The sequence below is a fragment of the Saccoglossus kowalevskii genome, chromosome 14, assembly GCF_978046115.1.
Source record: "Saccoglossus kowalevskii chromosome 14, keSacKowa6.1, whole genome shotgun sequence".
NCBI classification, from domain to species: domain Eukaryota; kingdom Metazoa; phylum Hemichordata; class Enteropneusta; family Harrimaniidae; genus Saccoglossus; species Saccoglossus kowalevskii.
In genome coordinates, this window is record NC_140654.1 from 25,764,524 (window position 1) to 25,787,625 (window position 23,102).

At 33.2% G+C, this 23,102-nt stretch overlaps 1 protein-coding gene across 1 annotated transcript; it reads left to right on the plus strand.

Moving 5' to 3' along the window:
* The first annotated feature begins 11,744 nt into the window (after nucleotides 1-11,744).
* On the plus strand, nucleotides 11,745-18,622 carry LOC144342895 (putative methyltransferase-like protein 24). Its single transcript, XM_085507719.1, has 6 exons — nucleotides 11,745-11,891; nucleotides 14,371-14,387; nucleotides 15,604-15,839; nucleotides 15,967-16,038; nucleotides 17,229-17,376; nucleotides 18,097-18,622. The coding sequence occupies exons 1-6, from the start codon at nucleotides 11,780-11,782 to the stop codon at nucleotides 18,409-18,411; spliced, it is 900 nt and encodes a 299-aa protein (XP_085363845.1). The 5' UTR covers nucleotides 11,745-11,779; the 3' UTR covers nucleotides 18,412-18,622.
* The last annotated feature ends 4,480 nt before the right edge of the window (nucleotides 18,623-23,102 follow it).

Genomic DNA, 23,102 nt, shown 5'->3' on the forward strand with positions numbered 1-23,102 from the left:
GATTAACGCACTAATTTCATTATAATATCGTAGAATTAAAACGAATAAATTGTCTTATGTACTATTTATTACAGACTGTATATGATCCTAAAAAAGAAAGTCAAAGTCGAATAAAGATAGTCAAGGAAGCCTGTAAGAGATATAATGTAAGCTATGAAGGCAAGACCAACAGCAGATTTGTTATATCGGAAGAGTACAAATTTATGATAAATTTAATACCTAAAGTGGGTTCTACCACCATGAGAAGAATAGGCATGACTCTCAGTAATACTTCGACAACTTCCTGGCGCTCGATATCACTTTTTAACATTTCACAGTATAATGACTACAAGAAAATTGTATTTTTTCGTGACCCATTGGAAAGGCTTGTTTCCTTCTATTATTATGCTATACACTACACCCGGTTAGCCCCATATATGCATGAGGCATATTTGCCAATACTTTCGAAACTAGCTGGAGGCGATCCGTCTGACGAAAAATGGAAAACACATAACATAACATTTCGGGAAATGACTGAGGTTATTATTACCGTGGGATATAACATATTCACTCGGCATGTGTGGCCGCAATATCTTATTTCTAAAATTTGTTATTACAACGCTGACTTTATAGGTCATCTTGAGGAATTATTCGCAGATGGAAACTATTTTCTTGAATTAGTTGGCATAAGAGACTTGAACATTTTTCCAGAAATACATCAGCAACAAGGACATGAAAAAATCAAAGATACAATCGGAACCCTACCTAGAGACATGCTTCTTCGGATTATTGATTTATACAAGGTAGATTTTGAAATTCTTGGCTACAATTACTCTAAATATACAAATCCGTAGGGGTAAATAAGATGATGTCTAATAATTTAATAATATCATCGACAACTCAATTTTATAATTAGGATAAGAGATAGAGTAAAAGCAAATGTTTAATCTAGTCATAGTTACTTTTAACCAAATACAATAATATGAGGTCATTACGAGGATACCTCAAAGTATGCATGAAGAGAGTACAGTTGGAGTATCGATCAACGCGCAGGTATCTTCGAAACAATCTTATTATTATACATCTTTTCATCCCAATGATACATCATGCGAATGTATCAGCGAAATTATATGTGTAGAGTCCGGTCAAACCCTGGTGGCAGCCATGTTTGTTTGTTTTTATATTAGAGAACGCTTACGCGCGTAAACATTAAATATTTGGAATTCGCATTTCTTTATTTGGTAGGATGATAATACGCCGTAAAATACGCTGGACTATGTTTCATATCACGGAATGATCTAACGTTTTCTGAACTAAGAAATCAAATAGAAACAATTAGTTAATAATACACTGACTCAAACGAGGAATACTTTAATACTTTGACAAGGTCAGTTGGCATCAAATGAACATAGCCTTTGTGATCTTTAATATAAATGTTTCAATTATGCATGCTTACGAAATATATATTGATATCACGGAAATGTTGTGGGACAATAATATATTTCCGGCGTATGTTAATATAAACAATTCACGTGGACTTAACAATGGAGTACAAGTTGAAATGCTGACAATCAAAAATGTTGCATATTATATACGAACCGATTTGATTGGTCAACACAATCACATTTGGATCGAAACCTCGTGGGTGCGAACAAAGTACTATTGTTACAATATTGTTATAATACGTTACAGGCATAAAACATCATACTGCTACACGGCTTTTATGTACTCAAAAACAATATTCACAACTAGCATTCCAGTGATGTAAAATGTTTCATCTCAACCGCTAAAATCAAAACATGATGTGTAGACAAGTCAACATCAAATCAAATATAGAAACAATAAAGTTCTTGTGGTCTTAGCGATGTGCTATATGTATGGTAGCATCTACACACTTTACCAATATCAAAACTAGAACCACTAATTGTATTAATCTGAAATTAGACACACATCTTGTATGTCACAAGTACATTCAAGTCTAAATGATAATTCGCAATAGGTCACAGGGTTTGCCATCCGTACTGGATTTGAAACACCTATTAATCATACTTTAGACGGTTTTGTCAAAGCGATTTTCTCTTATTGCATCACTGATATATGTACAAATATGAATAAATATATAACATGTGATTGTAATTATTTCAAGGGCTTACAGCGATGTGCAATTCTTTGTTATACCCTTTAAAATAGTATTCATTGCATCAAAGAATTAACGAAATGCTGCAACTAAAGCTATGTTAGAATTGCTTTTTGGAATGTGTTTGAAGTACATGGGCATTGCGAATAATAACAGTTATTAGTCATCAATCGTAAAACTGTATCACTACTACCAGCTTTTTTTATAAATGTTCCATTACTATAATGCGATTTCAAAAAGAGCGCTGAATTTCTAGTTACCCATACAAATATAATTCACAATGCAATGTGGCAATGTCGTCGTCGTAACGGTGCGCTCCTCTAAGTAAACATCCTGCATCCGCCCCTGATTAGGCCATTTTTACCTCTAATAACAGGGCCCAATGGACAGGAACGGTCAAAGAGTCACGTCATTGCGGGGCGAACACATCCCCGCCTGGGACTATTGGCCAATTTGCTTCTTAGTTGTTGAAAGTGCTTTTAAAAAGCAGGTTAGTTTACTTACAATTCATGGTGCTTCTTTTTAGCCAAGATAAATCTTCTCGAAACAAAACATCTGGCTGACTGTTAACTCCTGTTCTTTTCACATTGTGTGGGCTACCATATATAGACTCATAGAATTTCAAACTCATCAAAAATTCGTACTTATTCCTATTTGTTATATGGGTACTCAAAAGCTGCAAAGACTTATTCTATGCTTATTAAGATCTGGCTACCCTGACAATATGCATAGAAGGAAAGGAAACACCTCACTGAAAACAAATTTTTCCAATGATCCTGAACAAAAAACATAACACCGAATTTCATATGCCAAACATTCTATTTCAGCTTTTTTTCAATAACTTGATAGTGGAATTTTTCCATTCACTCACCAAATTGCTGAAATTAAATAGAGTTGTGTCTGAAATATATCTGGAAATATGTTATGAACTTATGACAAGCCAGACTAAAACTTTGGCAATTATAGTATTTTGTGATAGAAAAATGAACAGATAGTGCAGATAAATAAATACCATTGTATTCACATGATTTATGAAAAATAAAGAAACATAAAACTGTTCATAAACAGATGCAAGGGCTTCTCTTTAACTCACTACTCAACCTACGTATGGTAATTATATCATATACAATGCAAAGTCTTTTTATTAATGATCCCAAGTAAAGGCAAATTAATGTGTCTAGAGTGCAGCTACAAAATAAAAAATGATTCTCTGTACAGAGATGAGAAGGACAAACACATTAAAGCAGGGGAGTCATCACCCGCGCATGCGTCAGATGGTCATAGCGTGTCATTATTTACAAACGTCTATTCGTGAGCCTTTGCATTTTTAGCGTGTGTTGTTATCGTCGCTTGGGACTCAATTCCTGCGCGTGCGCAGGTGACGACCCTCCGTTTAAACATGGAGTAAGCGATTACTGTAGAAATGTGAATAAAACTTGGTGTTGATGCAATAATAATGAGAAAAAACATCATTCTAATACTCGCCATTATGTTGAGTTTTGTGTTAATGCTTTAATACTAACCCCTAATTAAATGAATATGTAAATGCACATACATTTGAATACAGTGTAATTGTAATGAAAGTGTCAACACGATTTTTGGGAATAGTAGATTTATTTATATGACCTAAACCATCTGTGGTAATTTTAATTCAATTTGATCATATTACCACATCACTTACTCAGTATTGGTAATTGTCTGACTTCCATTGGAAATCCTGGCAGCTGCCATGTTTTGATTGATGATTTGTTTTGAGAGGAACGGAAAAAGTGACGAAATAAGACCATTTCGATGCAAGGCTGCCTATAAAATTACATGCTCCTGAAATAAAGAGAAGTGAATTAATTAGTTATATTGCATGTTTCCATGAAAAACAACAACCATACACTACCGTAAAATATAATAAATACGAGGCAACAACAGCTATTGACAAACAAACAAATCAGATTGTTTTCTTTCATACTTTCTGCCATTGCCATTATGGTGTCTATTTCCCTATCTCTTCACTACTATATACAGTATTCCTGACGAAATACACATTATTAGATCATTACGAAGATACTGCAAAGCATATCACGAAGACAGTACAGCTATAGTATTAACCGACGCGCATTGGAGATCGATGCGATCAAGTACTGTATCCTCGAGCTGGTCACTCTAGTGAATTCCATGTAACCAGCGACTAGAGGTCACGAATTGGAGCATTGAACTATACCTCAACTGTATTGCGAGGTTTGAATTTGACAATGATGTTAAATAAATACTGGGTTTGAATTCGGTAGTATGTGGATCCGCTCACTGAGAGTACAAACCATTGTCATTGGGCAAAATATTTTGCAGCAACCCCACAAATAAAATGCCATCGGACATATCAGTCATGACGCCAGCGTCTGTTGTGTCACAATGTGTGCAGAATACTATAAGTTTATTACAAGGATACTGCAAAGTATACACAAAGAGAGTACAGGAGGAGTATTGATTGACGTGCAGTGGAGCTTGATTCAATCGCGTACTTTCTGAGTGACTAATTTGCAGTATTTTCTTGATAACCTTATTATCATAAATCTTTTTCTCCCATGAACAAACGTCATCAAATAATGTAATTTGTTAAAGCAGCAACGAAATATTATGCAAGTATTTATCCAAGCATGCGGCTCGTTGAAGCATTGGTAACAAAAAACACATTCTGAAGTCTCACGTTACCAGCAACATCAATTTATTTCGAGTTCACAAGGAATCATTTCAGATATTCACACAAACACGTGAAACACCATAATGTGACATGTGTATGGATTTAGTTTAATTAGAAGTTAATGAATGTCATGGCGTGCACACAGTTTTGTGGAAATCTGTTTTACAAGAATTCAAAAACACTGAGCTTAAATATATAATTTTCCCCTGAAAGAATTAACATACACTATTGGACCATGAATTGGTTAAATTTAGCCTGCATAGAGCACATAAATAATACAATACCAACATACATATGCATTTATTATTTAGCTATCATCTGTGTTGTAATTGGAACATGCTAATTCGTTGATGCCGAGTTCGTGACACAATATTTTAAAATTTATAATAATATACAATGTGTTAATATAATGTGAGCGTTGATTTTAATATACCTGGCTTCTTTTATTATTTTCAACTTTATCATGGGTTCAAGCGGATTGATTGATTTTGGCAGATGAAGTGAGTATCAAAAAATGGTGAAGTTCTATGTAGAGATGTGTTTGTTGTTCCCAATAATTAGTTTCACTGAGCGTGCCAGATTACACAAGATTTCCGTGCATGCAGACAAGAGTGTTAGGAGATGGGCAATTGCCAACTAAAAGCTCGGTCCTCTCCTGAATTCATGTTTTGTCTTGGGAATACCCAATTAAATTATTAGTCTTTAAATGGAAGACATATATCTGGACAATTTGTTTTTCACAATATATGAAGTTGAACTAGAATGTGACGAGGTATGAAACATTAAATTTGTATAATATTTGATTGGCTCTCTTTATATCATCATTATCAATATTGTGCATTTCTGTAGTAAATGGATCAAAGTAAAAAAATGTTCTGTTTGGATACGATGGTGTTTAACCTCCAGCTGTTTTTGCGACACATCTAAGCCTTTCAGGAGTTAGTGTAAAGTTAATAAATCCAAGCATTCTCTTCAGTTGGTCAATTGGGTTTTGATGAGCTGGTATATTTTTTTTTCAGACTCTGACCACTTTATAAGTGACCGCAACCACTTTGGTTATTGCTTGAACAAAATCATTCCACTGCGTATCTGAAAGTATACATGTCAATACATTAACTGACTATCTATGTTTCAATTCTATTTTTCTCCTGTTAAAATAAACCTATAAACTTTTATAAAAAAAGTATTTGATTGTTAAAATATAGAAATTTTCTTGTTACTATGAATAAATTCATGAATTCGTTTATCATTAGAATAATTCTTTATTTGTAAAATACAAGTTCATACAATATGTTCGTTAGTCAAAGGCTGTGATCAAATTGCTTTAAAAAACTTTCATGACTGTATACATGTCGGTACTAATAATAACCAATTTATAATTTGGAATATAATTCTGAAAATTTAAATACATAATCTCTCTGGCTTGACAGGGAAAAAATGAAGTTCGTACGTAGATATTCATGCGTTCTGTTACAACTGTAATAATACATTCTAATATCAAGTATGGTGTAAATGTCAGTGACGAAAATTAGATGACAGGGATCTCGTTCTGTACAATAAAAAGTTATATATTGTTTAATTTAACCCGTCTGAATAATTGTTATTTAGCTCAGTGAAATTTTAATACATACTATTTAGTAACCACTGCTTTTGAAAACGTTCAGATTATCTGTACAAATAAAACTATAATGAGAAAACATGTATAGTGATATGAGCGCGTCGTGTGGATTTCATATCAACATAATTCCAGACCAAATTCACCAGTGTAGCCATGACTTTTGTAAACCAATGCTCTTTTTTAGGTCACCTAATCCTTTAAATAAATTATGAACACAATCATATCACATAATAACCACAAATATGTTTAGCTTTTTTCTGTGAATATATTCATATTGCCCTACTAGTTGACAGATTGTTGGGTTGCGTGTCTAACCACTTGCATTCAAACCGCCTGCATCATAAAGCTAGCCGGTATAAATGCCGGTAGCAGTTTCAAGCGGATGACGTGTCCAGGTAGAAAACTTTTCAAACCTACCATGGGTCCTATTTCATACGACCAGTTTCCAAACACCACATTGCATTTGCTCTCATAACAAAATAAATGAACAATCATTTATTAGACATATTATTTTCATGATTTCTCGGTTCAATTATAAAATAATTCACAAATTATGATAGTTACAACTACAGATTAATTTAAACCTACTCGGTGCCTAATCAATATTTAATATAGATTGTGGTTGTATCAGCTGTTTTTCTAATGTCCCATTTCTTAAATGAAACAACCTTGTATTATGTTAGGAATGTTTTTTCTGGGAGCGATTACACTAGAAAGTTTATAGTCATTGACGTCAAATAGAATATAAGTGTGCCAATAACCGTCATAAAGGATGGAGTAGAAAATCGACTGGCCATGACACCTGTAGATTGCTTAAAATAAAAAGTGAAACCTATAGTTGCTTAATATAACAAAGTACCATTACTTTGTTATATTAAGCAACTACAGGTTGCAGGTTATGGCATTTATGTTTTGTTCCAGTAAAACATTGAAAGTACAATCTATTCTAAAAAACTCCGAGTATTATTTTTCCGAATAATACAAATCTCATTTCCATTGTGTAAAATTTCGAAAAACGTTTTGCAATTACAATTTCCTTTCGTGATTTTTTTTACAATATGAACATTTATTCGACTACATTGTCAAAAAAATATAATGATCATATTACCAACAATAATAAACTATAACATATTTAACGGTAATACTAGTTTACAACACGTTAACAGCATATTTAATCTGTAGTACTAGAAATCATAGTCATTTAATACAGCACGCATGCGTGACTATTAAAGAATGGTCAGTAGAACACGAAATATTAGGGCGAATATCAGGATATTTCTTGATCTGCTTCGTTGAAGAAACTGACATCTTTATATTTACAGGTCATTATTATATTCTACTCATATATTTCAAATATAAAACATGTCATTTCCATGATTACATCATGTCTTCTGTCTAAAACATCAAAACCAGGCTACAATACTTAAAAGCAAGTTATTTAAAGAACATTGATCAAGTTCGACAGTTCAAATATGGAAATGTTCAGGACTAGAACAAAAACAAGACTAATATTGGTTTTCTTTTTGAAATACACAACATAAATGATCATCAACATTGTAGTTATAAATGCAGAAATAAAGAAGGAAGGGACACCGACTATCATGTACTTTGCGTCTTGCACGTAATGTATTCCAAAGAATTACGTTATGATATAATCCCCTCTCATTGTATGAATTTGATATTGGAAAACTGAAATTGTGTGTACATATTTATCTAAATGTTATATAAGGTCAAATTACCACTCAATGCCATCACATTTTCTGTAATTTGATAATCTGATTTATATAGAAATGACCTGCATAGGTAAAATGTTTCAACAAATTATGACATGTCCAACAACATTGCGGCAATGGTCACTGAGAGCGTAGTTACCTATGTGCCACTGAATCACAAATCTCATCCTTGTCTTGAGTATTGAAATAAAAGCGGATTATCAGTAAAAATTTTACATTTAATGAAGTGGGCGCTAAACATGTCATATAACATATAAGTTCTTTTAACAAAGATAGGACGGATATCTATAAAATGACAGATTAAGAACTCTTTCCTATAAATATCATAATTCTTGAATGAAAATCAAATTTAACATAAAGTAATGCACAAACGGCAAGTACATAATATCCTACTTGATAACACTAATATTACTATTTGAGTAGTCATCGCAGACATTTGTTTTCAAATGATTCAATATATGTGCACTGATATTTAGCAAACTACTTTGCAGGAACTGAAGCGAACATTTACCCGGCTCTTGCTGAAAACTATTTGCAGCAGGCAATTGTCGGTATTTAATATTTAAATCTATAAGATTTTGAACATCCTATTTGCATTACAGTGAATGTAAAACTATCAAATAACAAAAGATATATACTGTACGAAAGTAAAGTATATAGCCTGGGTCCACATGCAATAATACTTTCTTCAGCTAAACATTTCTAACTTTGTGACTGAGATGTACATTATTGCTCAGTAGCGAATTTAATTTAGTTCTATTTACATTATTTGAAATGCATAATAATTATATACCGGGTGTCACAGTTTCGTCTTCGAGCATTTTTTGCAGCTTTATTTAGCAGTGCAATTCTTCAAATTGATATTTTTTTGTTGCTGATTATCATATTTTAACAATGTAAACTGCAAACTATTTGACATTTGCCACAAATAAGCACACCAAAAAATTACATATTAATTATTTATTTTCAAACAGACGTGTTTTTCTTTCATTTTTAATAGTTTTGAGAGTTAAATAGCGTCCATAATGTGAGTATATTTGAAATATTCGTAATATATAGAATGTATTTTCAACAATAAGATTTTTTATTAGATTGGATTTCTCTATAACGATGTCAGAAGTAATAGATATGGGTGTAGGCTTAATTGACGGCTTATCAATAGTTGGCACATTTCAAGAAATAAATAATATGAGTCACACACAACATGACTTATACCAGAATGTATGCGCCGGATTAGACAATTATTTTTAGAAGTCATTCCACTTACAAGCAGGTTGCTCGCTTTATAAACCAAGAAATAAAACAAAAATACATATAACAGGTTCATGTTCCTTAATGAAAAGTAAGACACTTATGAGTTGAGGCTCTGGATGTTTTTGCCATTTTTATTATTTCCTACAAATATCATATAATGACAAATACATGTGTAACTTGTTTTTTTTATTAGTATTTATTCGTGATTCAACTTGTTCATGAAACTTGTCGATTTCGGAGACACATGTCAAAAGTGTTCTTTATTACAGAACGTAATTAAATCGAAATGTATGTACGATCCGAAAAAAGCAAGTGCACGCCGAGTAAAGAGAGTATGTAACAAATATGACGTAACCGATAAAGGCAGTATTACAACATATAACGCAAATTGATTCGCCTAATCTATTTGGCGAACTGCATTTACAGTTACTGTTGCCTTCTGCAAGTGATAGTCAACTTAATCATTATTCTTCTATAGATAGCATTTCTCAATTCAATTTCAATCGATCATGAAAACAATTTTGCCAAAACATTCACAGTATAACAACATCAATATAATTCATGAGAAAATATCCCATTCTGGAATACACTCGTCATACAAGTCTCATATATATATATATATATATATCTGTTTAATTTATTTAAAAGATTCCTCTCATTAGTAAATAGCGCCCTCACTCAACAATATTTAGAATGAGTGGTTGGTCAAAAGTTTGATGAGTCAGGTGCATCTATTGGCTAAGCTTGTTGTACATAGATGCAAATGAGTATAGGAACCATTAATGCTGTAGGGTGTACTGGGAGGGGTGGAGGATTTCATGTCTGTAATGACTGGTTGTAATGCGGTATCTCGTTGATTTCAAGATGCAGCCTGATATTTGTTTCTTTCTTAGTTGTTCAATTGTGGCTAAAATTCGTGTGGTGGGTGGAAGATTTGTTTATTGTTTGTTGAGTCATTGTTTAGACACCCTGTAGCTTGAGATGGTATGGTCCAAATCCAAATTCGATATGGTGGTGTTGAATATCTGTGCGATATGGCAGTGTCGTCTAAAAACCATGCATCAAAATGATTTCTGTTTATTTATTTACTGTTGTAGATCCTGAGAACTAGCCATTGAATATGATGTCGGGAATAAATGGTTTTCTGAACAAGCTTTATTAATTATTGCTGGCAATATTCCAGTATGAATTGGGAGCAAACTGTGACACCAAATCTAGTCGTTGTATTGCTTCTAAAATATTTTTTTTTTAAATAAAATAAATTAAATAGAAATATTATGTGTATTTTTGTATGTGGAAACATGGCTTGCCCACTAAAAAATATAAAGAAGTGTTGTCTGCAGTTCTTTTTTTTTAATTTTTTTATTTGTGAAAAAAACTTGAGTGTAAACAATAAAACACTCACAGTGCAAGGCTAGTTCACCAACATGTCTATTCTCTTGCTTGAGTGTGAAAGTACATGGTTTAGTGACTACCTCTTATATTTTTAAATTTGAGATTTTTTTTTTATTTGGGAAGGTTCTTCTATAAAATTAGAACAGATATATATATATATATATACCGTGGTGAACGGTGTATTTTCGGACGGCTTACATAATTAAAAAAACGCCCTTGGCCAAAGGAACGACTTACTCAGGTAATTTGAATGTCGATATAATATATTGCTAAATCGTCTAAATATTCAGTCCAAGAGTTGTTTCATTATCAGAGAGAGATTTCAGACGTACTGTGTTGTCCTTATTTAAACTGTTTAAATGGGTATAAATTCCAAATAACCTTTGATTAAATAAATTCAAAAAAACAAACAGACACTTTAGATATAGTAGTGTGGTGGTATAGCAGTATAAAAATGGGTAAGTAAAATTAAACATTGGGAACATTATTCATCAAGTATATGTTGAAATAGTTATGCATGTTTATACTTGTAACAATTTGTTTCGTATATAAATAACAAATAATGATTTACGCAGGCCAAAGAAAATCGCATAAATGTACTTTTTTTAAAAAGCTACAGTGGCATAAAATACATCTATATACTGATACAAACATTCTTGATTAATGTGTTGGTTCCAGAAAGCAATATATATAATTAATAATAGATTAAATTACTATACTACAACGCACTAGATTTGCATATGTCAACATATGTGCATCAGTTCATGTAGTATCAAACATTTCACTGACAATACTCGATTTTTAAAATATATGATAATATTATTCAGTATAGTAATTATGTAAAATTAGTAAAATATGTGCATATGTCACTGGTCAAAAAAAAATTCATTCGTGTTTGTCGATACCAGTATTTTGTCATTCCAATCATATCACACATAAAGTGCAAGTAATAACTACAGCAAAGACTTGAAATGATAGTTACCAAAATTCTTCGTTTTTGCTCCATCAAACCAGTATGCTTAGTTCTGGTGACAATAACGATATTGGTTGTTCTTTTATACAGGAATTCTTTTATCAAAAATGGTAAATATTATATAATGTTAACTGTTTTTCATTTAATTGTTTTGATTCAATAATTTATATAATGTAATTTCATTTCATTTACTTATTGACCAATATTGCATTATTGAAGCATGTGCAAATGTGGTTGATATGTCATGAGCTATATACCGCTTCTATGCATATTTAAACACCAGTGCTACAGTTCTCTGTTCAGAATGGCTGCCTATATTGCGACGATGAGATCCTGTCTAGTATTTATTTTCTGCACACATAAACCAAGGGCAGTATCAAGCCACTTAGCTTTTTGTACGCCAATACTTTGACATATGCTTACACCCTTTCTATATTAACATGTGGTATTAAGATTTTATGCATGATTATTTTGTATTCATTAAAGTTTGAAGTGAAAACTTATACGGCGCTGATTACAATTGCATGATATTTCGAAATGAGTAAAAATAAAAACAATGTACCTCAGGATTTTGTAAAGTATTCGTCACCCTGGCTATATTTGGCTAAGCGTTTAAATGTAATTGGTATAGCACACTTGGTAATAATTGTATGTGAAATGTGTGGGCTAAAGCAACAGTACTGTTAATTGATGTAATTTGATGTCAAACTTGACTTGAGTGATTCTGAAGATAATTTTTGGATTCTAACAGCCGATATGCATTTATAGTATTTATAGTAGCATTTCTACTGAACCAAGGCAGAAGAAACAGTGTCAACCTGAAATTGTTGAATTCGTGATTGACATATCGATAGTGATACAATGAAATCTCATCGACGTACTATCTGTCCTATTCGATGGAGTTAACAATTGTCCAAATGTTCTTTCGTTTGTATATGCTATATTGTGATTTGTTGTTTGCATTCTATTTATACACACTTTTGCCGAAATACAGAAATATATTTTTAGTGAGTTAACTTTTGTAAAATAATTTGATACAAGTTAATACATTTAACTGTGACATTTTGTATTTTGTTATTCACTTACACCACTCATGGCAGACTCAACTAGATAATATTTTCGAAAAGTCTTACTTTGCTAAATGCAAACTTTCCACTTACTTACTTAGATTCATGTCAAAACACAACTGTGCATCACAGAAATGATTTTGCATTTTATTTGATTAAACAAAATTAGTTCATTAAACGACCAAAAATCAAATCGAATTGTTCGCAATTAATTAAATGTAGTCGCCAGATTTAACAGGTATAATGTTTATATTAATAACGATTGTTTATCTTACGGTGGAGTGTGTATGACCTTTTTATCAAATTCCAGCTATTTGTGACAGTGTTTTTCACGCACTCAGCTGTAATTTAGCAAAGAAGTAAAATTGTAAAAAACAAATTCATTGCATTGCTCATGTGAGATTTTGGAGAATTAGAAATAACAAATTTTTCAAGTTTGACTTTAAAGAAAAACTACGAACATTGGAAAATTGAAGCTTTCGTTATATTGCAAGAAGTGTTAGATCGACTTTTATAAAACTATCAGAAAATCATACTGACCATCATCCCGATAATCAGTGTCATTGGAATTCACAAATCACGAGCAGACATGTAAAATTACTCGTATGAAGCTAGCTAATTAGACAAATTTAAATGTCCCAAATCACGGGTTCTAGTACATTGAAGGTTTTCTAAAAAAAAATAAAGGTATGTATTTAATCACAAAGGTGTATCCATTATAATTCTGTATTCAAGTAAATTATCATTGAACAGTATACCAAACACATCATGGGATTATTTCATCTCATAATTACCCATCCCAAATATACCAATTACTTACCACATGAACTAGTACCGAAATGGCTTCAGTTTATTCATTAACTGATTACAAAACTAACCTACCCTGTTTTGTGTGTGTTATATTTTGCTACAATTCTATTCCTGACAGGATATCGACCGATTTTCAGGGCTGCTTAACCTCTTTCTTTTTCTATTCAGTCTAATTATCGTATAGTTGGAAGAATCCATCTTATCAGCATTTAGTCTGATCAATCTACCCTATTTATCTTTCAATCCACCTTGACCACAGTATGTGTACTGGCGTATTCCTGAATTATCTATCTACTATATTTATGCATATATTTCCTTTTTATATCCTCCATGCTAAAATAATGAAAGTACCCAAGAGAAAACTATGGTACACTCAATATCAACTGCATTTTAAATCCCCACATTGCATATTTATAATTTAATGATGTCAAATTCGTCAGTCATACATTTACCTGCTGCTACTGATATGTCAAAGTCATGTTTAATAATTCAGTCCAAAAAAACCTGACATATTCGTCCACCATTATCAATTCAATAGTCGTATAGAGCATTCAACTAAGACTATTGACATATGACAATATCAATATACATGGGAGTAGTACATTTACACACTTACGTAGGACAATAGGTACAGTACAGCTGTCCTCAATATTTAATAATTATGATATCATAATAACTCTCGTCCTTTTATTTCATAAATGGAATAAAATAGGTACAAGAAGTTCAATGGTAAGTAGCATAAATGGATATGTTTATATAGGTATTGAATAACCCTGATGTAGTTTAATATCATATTCTTTTTCCGTTAGCCCCCTTTTGCATTGTCACGTGTTATATATTCGATTTGGGCTACTTCATTCATATGTGTTTATCTTGGTTACATTTTCTTTTTATATTGATTCTTTTAACTTTGTTTTAATTTGTTGTTTCACAACATCATTCTGCCACATTTGTCAATCGTTCATCACTTAATGAACGTCAGTGATTGAGTGACGTGCAAACTAATTTTACTTATGTCCTCATATAATAATTGTTTTAACCGATGAACCATTTAGTCATGTCTCACAACATTGTTTTAACTATGGCAAAAATAAGTTATTTAGATTATTTGTACATCGTTTATATTTCGAGTATCCCATTGAACGTGGCCTTCGCAATATTTGTAAAATCTTATATTTCGAAAGGTATTCAATCTTTGGAATTCTATGTAGTCAATCTCTTCAAGAGCGTTAGACAAACAGTTGGCTTCATTAGGTCGTTGGTATCAGAATGGCTGAAATCAATGATGCTGTGTTGTGTTTTATTTTGAACACGTGTTGGTTGTATGTCTGAGGAGTAAAATGCATAGTCGCGTGCTTTTTGAAACAAGTTTGAATACGAGACACTTTATACAAATTAGACAGTATGTAATACGTTTCCCGCTGACCAATACATGTTCGTTGTATAACATATATGGCCAACAATTGGTATTTCAATGTCGTTCAATGTGTGTATCATTTTTAACCCACGATAGAATGATAAAATGAAACTTCTAATGAGGCTGTGTAGATGATATTAGCCAAAACTTATTCAAAACTTATTCGAATAAAATACCATTCATTCCTGGTTTTATTTTCACATTTGCCGACAATCTAAGCTAACATAACTACGAATTATGGTACTTTGTAATAGAATACTTCTCAGTAAGGCAAACTGGAGTACATGTTTATGAAATAACATCCAAAAATGTCATATAGTCCCAAAACATGAACAGTTTTATATACACAAATGGAAATTCCTGTTATTTATATTTATACGGTAAAAGTATATGTTCACCTAATACCTTTCCTTGATCTTTCACTTAAAGTATTCAAACTGCAACAAAGTTTATAAATAGTGACAATAATATATGAATAGTTTTTCACTCTACTATTGCAAATGTAACAACATATTGTTTTCAATGTAGGCCCGTGAGCGGCAGAAACCTGTCGAGAAATCATTACAAATTAACAGAACGTTTGAATACATTGATAAGTTGAACAAACACCAAGCATGGGGATTATTTTATCGTTATATCACTGAGCCTCAATACAAATGTAAACAAGAATTACGCATGGGAAATGAATTGCCAAAAGATGGTGGTTGGACTATATGTTTAGATGTCCATGTCAAGCCGGACAATTGTTATGTTTATTCGTTTGGGTAAGTAAACTGAATAATATTTTGCATTTAAAATTTCATATGGAAAAGCATTATTATTCTTCGTGATGGCGTGTTTCTTCAATTATAAAATAATAAATGCCTTTAACTCCAGTTTTTTTTTCCCCAGGATTGCACAAAAATGGGGTTTTGATGATGATATGGCTGAATATGGATGCAACGTCTACTCCTTTGATCCCACGTAATACATATGCTTTACTTTATCATATAAATAGTAATATCATACCTAAGGTATAGATGCAGGTTCGTGGGCACTTGGGAGTGAATTTTTTTTTTTTTTTGCTTTTTATTATTCAAACAGTCTTGAAATGACGGGAACTCCATATTTTGCATTATATTCAACTTTTAACAAAACGATAATACATTTAAATTTGGAACTGTTACAGTCATTTCAATTATGAGCATTAGCAAACTTCTTACTGAGTGAATTGTTATGCAAATTAGTAATTATCTCAGTTTATTTTAGTGCACATCCCAGAACTTTAAAAAAAATTGCTTCTAGACGCTTTGACCTTTTGTTTTGAAATTTTCACAAATGATTGACAATGTGTCTATCTTCAAAACGCCGTCGCTATTTTTTTACATCACTTTTGACCAAAAAAGCACATTTTTGTGGATATTTCAAACTACAGTGTCCATAAAAAAAATACGAACAAAATTTTAAAATTCATACAATAAGCTTTCCGAAAATATATAGTTTTGTGGACAAGGGAGGTCATCTTGTTTCCTAATTAACTAATTAAAATACCTGTCAGTTAAACTGCATCTCTACCTTAATTTATATTTCACTGTCGATGTTGCTCAATAAAACATAGCCATATACCAAATGCACTCAAAGCAGTAGGTATTTCTTTTATAGATTATTTATGAAATTTGTCATGTCACTCATAAAAGCATGATTAATGTATTTGATGGTTAGATACACAAAAGTTCAACATATGAATATGCATGTGACATGTTAGGTAGGTCAGATAGGGCATACGTATTTAGAAATGTGTATAAATGTTATGTGGTGAGCCCTTCATCCTGTAATAATTATATATATTTTATATAAAAATATATTTTGTGAAACATGTTTCTAATATAATTTAACTCTTGCTTGTTATTGAAGTTGTAACATTTCGTAAAACTAATTGTATGTAAATGGAGTTTAAGAATGTCAAGTTAGTATAACCATACTACTCCACACCATATACTATCGTACTGCAACATATACAATACTATGCCACAGCATATTATATGATAATCTAGAACAAACGTGATTAAAAATAATTATTAATAAAAAAAACATATTTGAAATCGTACTTTGCAACTGTACGCGAAGCTGTTTTATTGCAGAGGCAATTTCTTTCGTTGTTAAACATTATATAGCATTGGTCTGGATGATCATAAACACTCGGATAACGTATGGTTTTACAACATGGGGTTATGGGATGAGGATAGTGACAACATGACTGAGCGGTCGGCTTCTGGATGGAAATGTAAAACAGTAAACTCTATAAGATCAATGCTCAAGCACGTGAGTATTACCAACTCAGTGTTTCACGTGTTTAACAATATATGACTCTGTTACGTTATGTTAGGTTAATTACATAAATTATACAAATATATCATAGCATTTTAACAAAACTACTGGCCCACTGCCCAATTCGAATATTTCATGCAAAAATCTCACCACATGCAATCCAGAGCTTTTTGTTGAAAGAGGGCATCATTATACTGCTCGTAGTCTGTTTATGATGTAAATTAATCTTCTCTTTGTATTTGCGTAATAATGATTGCTTCAGGCTTCTGCTTTTCATATTAAGTATATCTCTAGTACTCTGTAATGTTCTAGTACTGTTCTAAGCTTGTATTGCTGCCTCTTACTTGTTAAAGAACGCATGATCTGATTAAACCCAATCGCATTTATTGCTGTCCATACGAGGTTAAATCTTAAAAAGAAGCTTAAGATTATGTCTATGTGTGACACTTTTAGTATAATGTACAATGCTCCTGGAACATTGGGAGCCGGAAGCCTGGAACCATTGTTTCGCTAATCAAAAATGATTCCAACTGCCATACCTTTTACTAATAACTAATATAATTAAGCTATTTTCATATTTGGAAATCAAAATGCCGAAATTGTTAATTGGAATATGAACAAATGCAGAAATTTGTCCTTCACTCATTTTTATAATTCCATTTTATGAATTATGTAAATTCATTCATTCATTCAAACTAATTGTATTTTTTTCAGAACGTCATTGACGTGTTAAAGATAGATATTGAAGGATGTGAACGAAGGGTCTTTCCAGAAATACTTAAAAGTGGAGTACTTCGTTATGTCAAACAAATTGCATTTGAGCTTCATATTCCAGGAGAACATATCAACCATCCAGAAGGCACAGCACAGCAATACTTTAAACTATACAACCTTCTTTTTGAAAATCAAGGTTTCAAGTTATTTTTCTGTTGGTTAAGTCCGTGGAAAAGACTCACAGATTGGGGCAGTGTTGCTGGGAACCATACAAAAAACCTTGAATTAGGCTGGATCAATACACATTACCTATAAATTGAGTTGGAAAATAAAACTCCATGACTAGCAAAACAAGACATGTATGAAAATAGTGATATGCAATATAGCATTCGAACAATGTGTCTCGTCGTGGTAAAAATAGTGAATCCCATCAAGTAACTGTAATTCATATAATAGCATTACATGAAGTTATTATAAAAAATATTCTGTAGAAAATTGAGGACATAAACATAAAATAGTGATACAAGTTGTCGTCTGTTTTTATTTAATCAACTAATATGCAATGGGGCATCTTTGCGTTTCTGTATTATTGTGCATATAAAACAGTTATTTTTATAAACAGTGAAATGTAATTCGCTATCAGTGAATGGGGTGTGAAACTTGTTTGTAATCTTCAAGAATGAGTGTAATTTTATTGATTTGCCATACAAAGTTGACAAATAAGCGAAAAAGATTTAAGGGTAGCGAGACTATTATTTGTGTTGAAAATTACGATTTTCACATTTATTTATTAATTGATGAAATGCACTATGAACTTTCATATGGTAAAGTTAACATAGAATGTCATGTAAGTTGGTTAAAATGTTGATTTTTTTGAAGGGAAGTAAGGCAGCCTCAGTAGTGTTTTCCAAAATCAACAACACAGGTTTAATCTATGTGCCTATAAGTTTCAAAGATAAACTCAAGACAATGCAATGTTAGGATGTGTTTTTAGTAGCTTTCTGACACACAATGAATGTTTCCAAACACTTGAGCGGTTTGTCTCCGGCCATGTTTGTTTCACAGATTAGTCGTTTGCATATGAATGTGTCAGACACAAGGTCAGACAGCCACTGAAAAAAAATCATTGATTTTGGGTGTTACACAATCGGATGCCCCTACACATGTTAAAACAGACCTTGAAGGGAAAACAAATCGATTATGTCGATAAACAAGCTAGATAATCTTTGCTGTGACTTCATGGACGTTTCCTAGGAGTTTATTTTTTTCAAAATACAAGGTCTTTAAAAAAATAACGTAAACTTATTATTAACACCAAATTTTCACAGCTTTAAGGTGACAATGAGAGATACTTGAATGTGTTCAGACAATCTATTTCGTGGATTATTTACCTATGTGTGGTGTTTGAGTTGGGGGGCAATGCGACTAAAACGAAAATTAAAATTCAGCACACTACGTTTTAAAACGCATTGATTGAATACAACTGACAAGACACATTCAATTTACTAGACTATTGAACAACTAAGAAGAGTGAAAAAAACTTCTTATCACCAGCATAAATGCGTAATTATTTTTTTTACAGAAAAGGTATTTTTCACCTTTGATTGAGTAACGCATTGTATAATGCAGATATGGGCATGAAAAACACACTTTTGAAAAGCTTGAAGTCTGGCAATTCTAAAAATATATGCTTTGCTGGATCTTTTTGTAGTCATTTAGTCACAATTAGAAGATGAAAACAAGTATGCAAATAATAGTATCGCTACCTTAAAGTTGCTTGCTAGGAATGTGTGCTTTTGGATGATTGACTGATGTTTGTGAGGAAGACATACCATAATGGTTAATGTAACCGTGTTTTTAGGACTTGAGTAAATTGTTCACTTTCACTGATTCACATTTGTGTGATGTTTACAATTCAACAAATCTACAAAGAATCTCATAACATAACAATAATGTTTTTATTGTTTATACATGCATAATCGCATTGTGCACAAAACAATTTTATGTAGCTAACACTTGCACAGTTTAGGACTCATAATACAGGCATGTTCTTTTTTTCTGTACAGTCATCCACACACCACCGAACAATACTGAAAACCATTCATCACAGCTCTAAAATACTATGAAATAGTTACAATTACATCAAGTCAGTTTGTATATTTCTTAATAGACTAAAGTGGGAGTGGTAACATTTATTGAACATTCCAATGTCAACTGTGTATATATTTTGTAATATTTCTATGGGTAAATCTGCCTGGACATTCCCATGACCTTGACCCTGGCATGAACAAATACGTTGTTTATATGTTATGTGTGTACATGCCACTACTTTTGATATATGAATCTGTCAAAAATATATAAATGTTTAAGGAAGAGCTTGACAAAGTTGATTGGAATGTTATTTTATGTATAGATAATCCTGTTATTTATTAAGATTATTACTGAAGTGTATGATAAATAGTGTCATGTGAGAAACATTAGGGTTAAAACTAAACAAATTAATAAGCCATGGATGACCAGTAGTTTCAAAACTGCATGTAATAAGAAAATATGTTGTACAAAAATTTCCTTAAGTATAGAACTGAAGCTGCAAAGCTTAAATGTAAAAAGTATAAAAAATAAATTAATTACAGTGTTGAGAAACGCAGAGAAGCTTTACTATAGTCAAACATTAGCTAATAATTTTAATGATATGAAGGGTACATGGACAGTTTTGAATAATATTTTAAAGAAAAAAAGTATTCAGGTTTACCAAACAAGTTTGAATGTGGAGGTGTTGTTACTGATAATAATTCTAATATTGCTACGGGATTTAATAATTATTTTGTAAATGTTGATTTGGCTAGTAAAATTCCTTCTATAGATGTAGAATTTAGGAAGTATATGAGTATGCCTGTATCAAACACTAAGTATATACACGGTGTAACACCTGAAGAGATTATAAGGGAGAGTGGTGCCCATTTTTAAAGCTGGTGAAAAAACATCCTTTTCAAAATATAGACCAGTATCGCTACTGCCTCACCTTTTTAAAAATATTGGAAACACTTTTTTTTATAATAGGCTATTACATTTTATTGAACATAATTATGAATTGTTTAAAGGCCAGTTTGGATTCAGTCACTAAAATAGGGGATTGCATGGGGAAGTGTGCATTGGTGATAACTCACCGTTTCTCGATATAATAATGGACGACAGTAAATGGCTTCTGCAACACAACAACAAAGAAATACATGAGTCTTGATTGCAGAGGAACGCTGGTATTCTGAAGGACACCGCTGAAAGCAGGAGATCGCAGAGCAGTTCATACAAGTCTCACATAAAGATGGTTGTAGCCTGTATCACTTGTCACACAATATTGTAGCAGCACACACCTAATACCATCATGAAATGATGGACTCCAACTGTCCTGAGTCTGTCCAATTTTTTAGGCATGATTCAGTGTCACCACCTAGGTTTCCACATGAGCCAATCAGAATGTGATCTTGCTAGCAGTGTCAAGTATAATCCAGTCAATTTATGGTTTTACCCATCACAAATTGCAATAGAAAAAAATTCTTCACAATAAATTCCGGGGAGGTGCCTAGATTGACATACTAAAAGTCTAGGCTTCCGAAATATACCTAATTTGCATATATTCAAAATGGCCGTTTGGTGCATTTTTATAACATGGAAAATATAACTATTAGGACTATTTAATTCTAGACGGAACGCACCTGCTTCCTAGACCAGCAGACACAGCAGAATGCGATGTTGGCTGTTTTCACAGGGCGCTACCGCCTCCGTCATGCAAACTGGACCTCCCCCACTCTCTTTTTTTGAGGATGGAAGGAGCAGTCTCGGTGCTTCTGGATCCCACTGACCAGTTGGTAAAGGTGAGACCCGTGAGCCAGTTTGGCTTCTGCCAAGGGCAAGCGGTAGGGACCCCAAGCTGAGAAAACGTAACGACCAAGACGATACTTACCCACACATACCGATACACACAGTAAGTCAGCGTCTCCCTCAATTCGCCCAGTTGGGCAAAGTAGTCAAGCGCGGAGTGCTCCCCTTCAGGTTTTGCATGCTCCAGAGTGTGGAAACAGGTAGTGCTACTGCTAAGCCAGTGCACATCACATCGGTACACATATAGATGGCTGGTTGCTACACAATCCAACAAGGGGTGGTTAGTCAAACAGTAAGGCTAACACCATATTTTCTAGACCAGTTGTTCTTCCTAGTAAATCGAGCAAGTTGGTGTTCCTGGCCAGGGAGTTTGACATGGAGGTGGGCTTGGTACGGTTGCCGCAGGCTCACTGCCTAAACGACCTAGCCAAACGCCTGATCAGCATTCCCTCTGTGTCCCTCCGAGAACTAATGCAGATCATCAGAATGATGTCAGCGATTCACAGGGTAGTTCCCCTAGACCGCGTTACGCAGCCGCCCAAAACAGCACACATTTGTTGCGAAACCAGGCTCTCTTATGGGAACTGGAGAGGCGAGTAACACTCTCGGACAATGCGAGGGATGCCTTAACCTGGTGGTAGACAATTGCCAATTTTAGGCAGGGGTCCCATTGGACCTACTCGCCACAACTATGACTCTAGAAACGGATGCACCCTTCACATGTTGGGGAGCGCACCTATTGGACGAACAAGCCCAATGGAAAATATGGCTTCTGCAGTAGATTCAGGACTGTCATATCAGCACTTAGCACTTTCTACCTATAGTCTTGCTTCACATCCCCATCGTTGTCAATCCTAGTCGAGCAAATTCTCCTTAGGCTGCTGGAATACAATGTGGAGCTAGCCGCACACCTTCCAGGGGCAAGAAAATCAAGTGGACGCCCTCTCATGGCAGCTCTGTCTCCAGAATGCGGAGTGGCGGATAACCTCAATGGGTAACCTCCAGACTGTTTTGGCGGTGGGACGGTCCAACGTTAGACCTATTCACCACACCCTGGAACGCCAATCTACCGACGTACACGACACTCCTGCCAACTCCAGGACCAGGGACAGGGACTATTTGTCGAC

Excerpts from the sequence above, each read along its gene's own strand:
- LOC144342895 (XM_085507719.1), top strand. The coding sequence starts at position 11,780 with ATGATAGTTACCAAAATTCTTCGTTTTTGCTCCATCAAACCAGTATGC. Across the intron at positions 15,840-15,966 it reads TGTTATGTTTATTCGTTTGG|GATTGCACAAAAATGGGGTT; the intron begins GTAAGTAAACTG and ends TTTTTTCCCCAG. Across the intron at positions 16,039-17,228 it reads GTCTACTCCTTTGATCCCAC|CATTGGTCTGGATGATCATA; the intron begins GTAATACATATG and ends AACATTATATAG.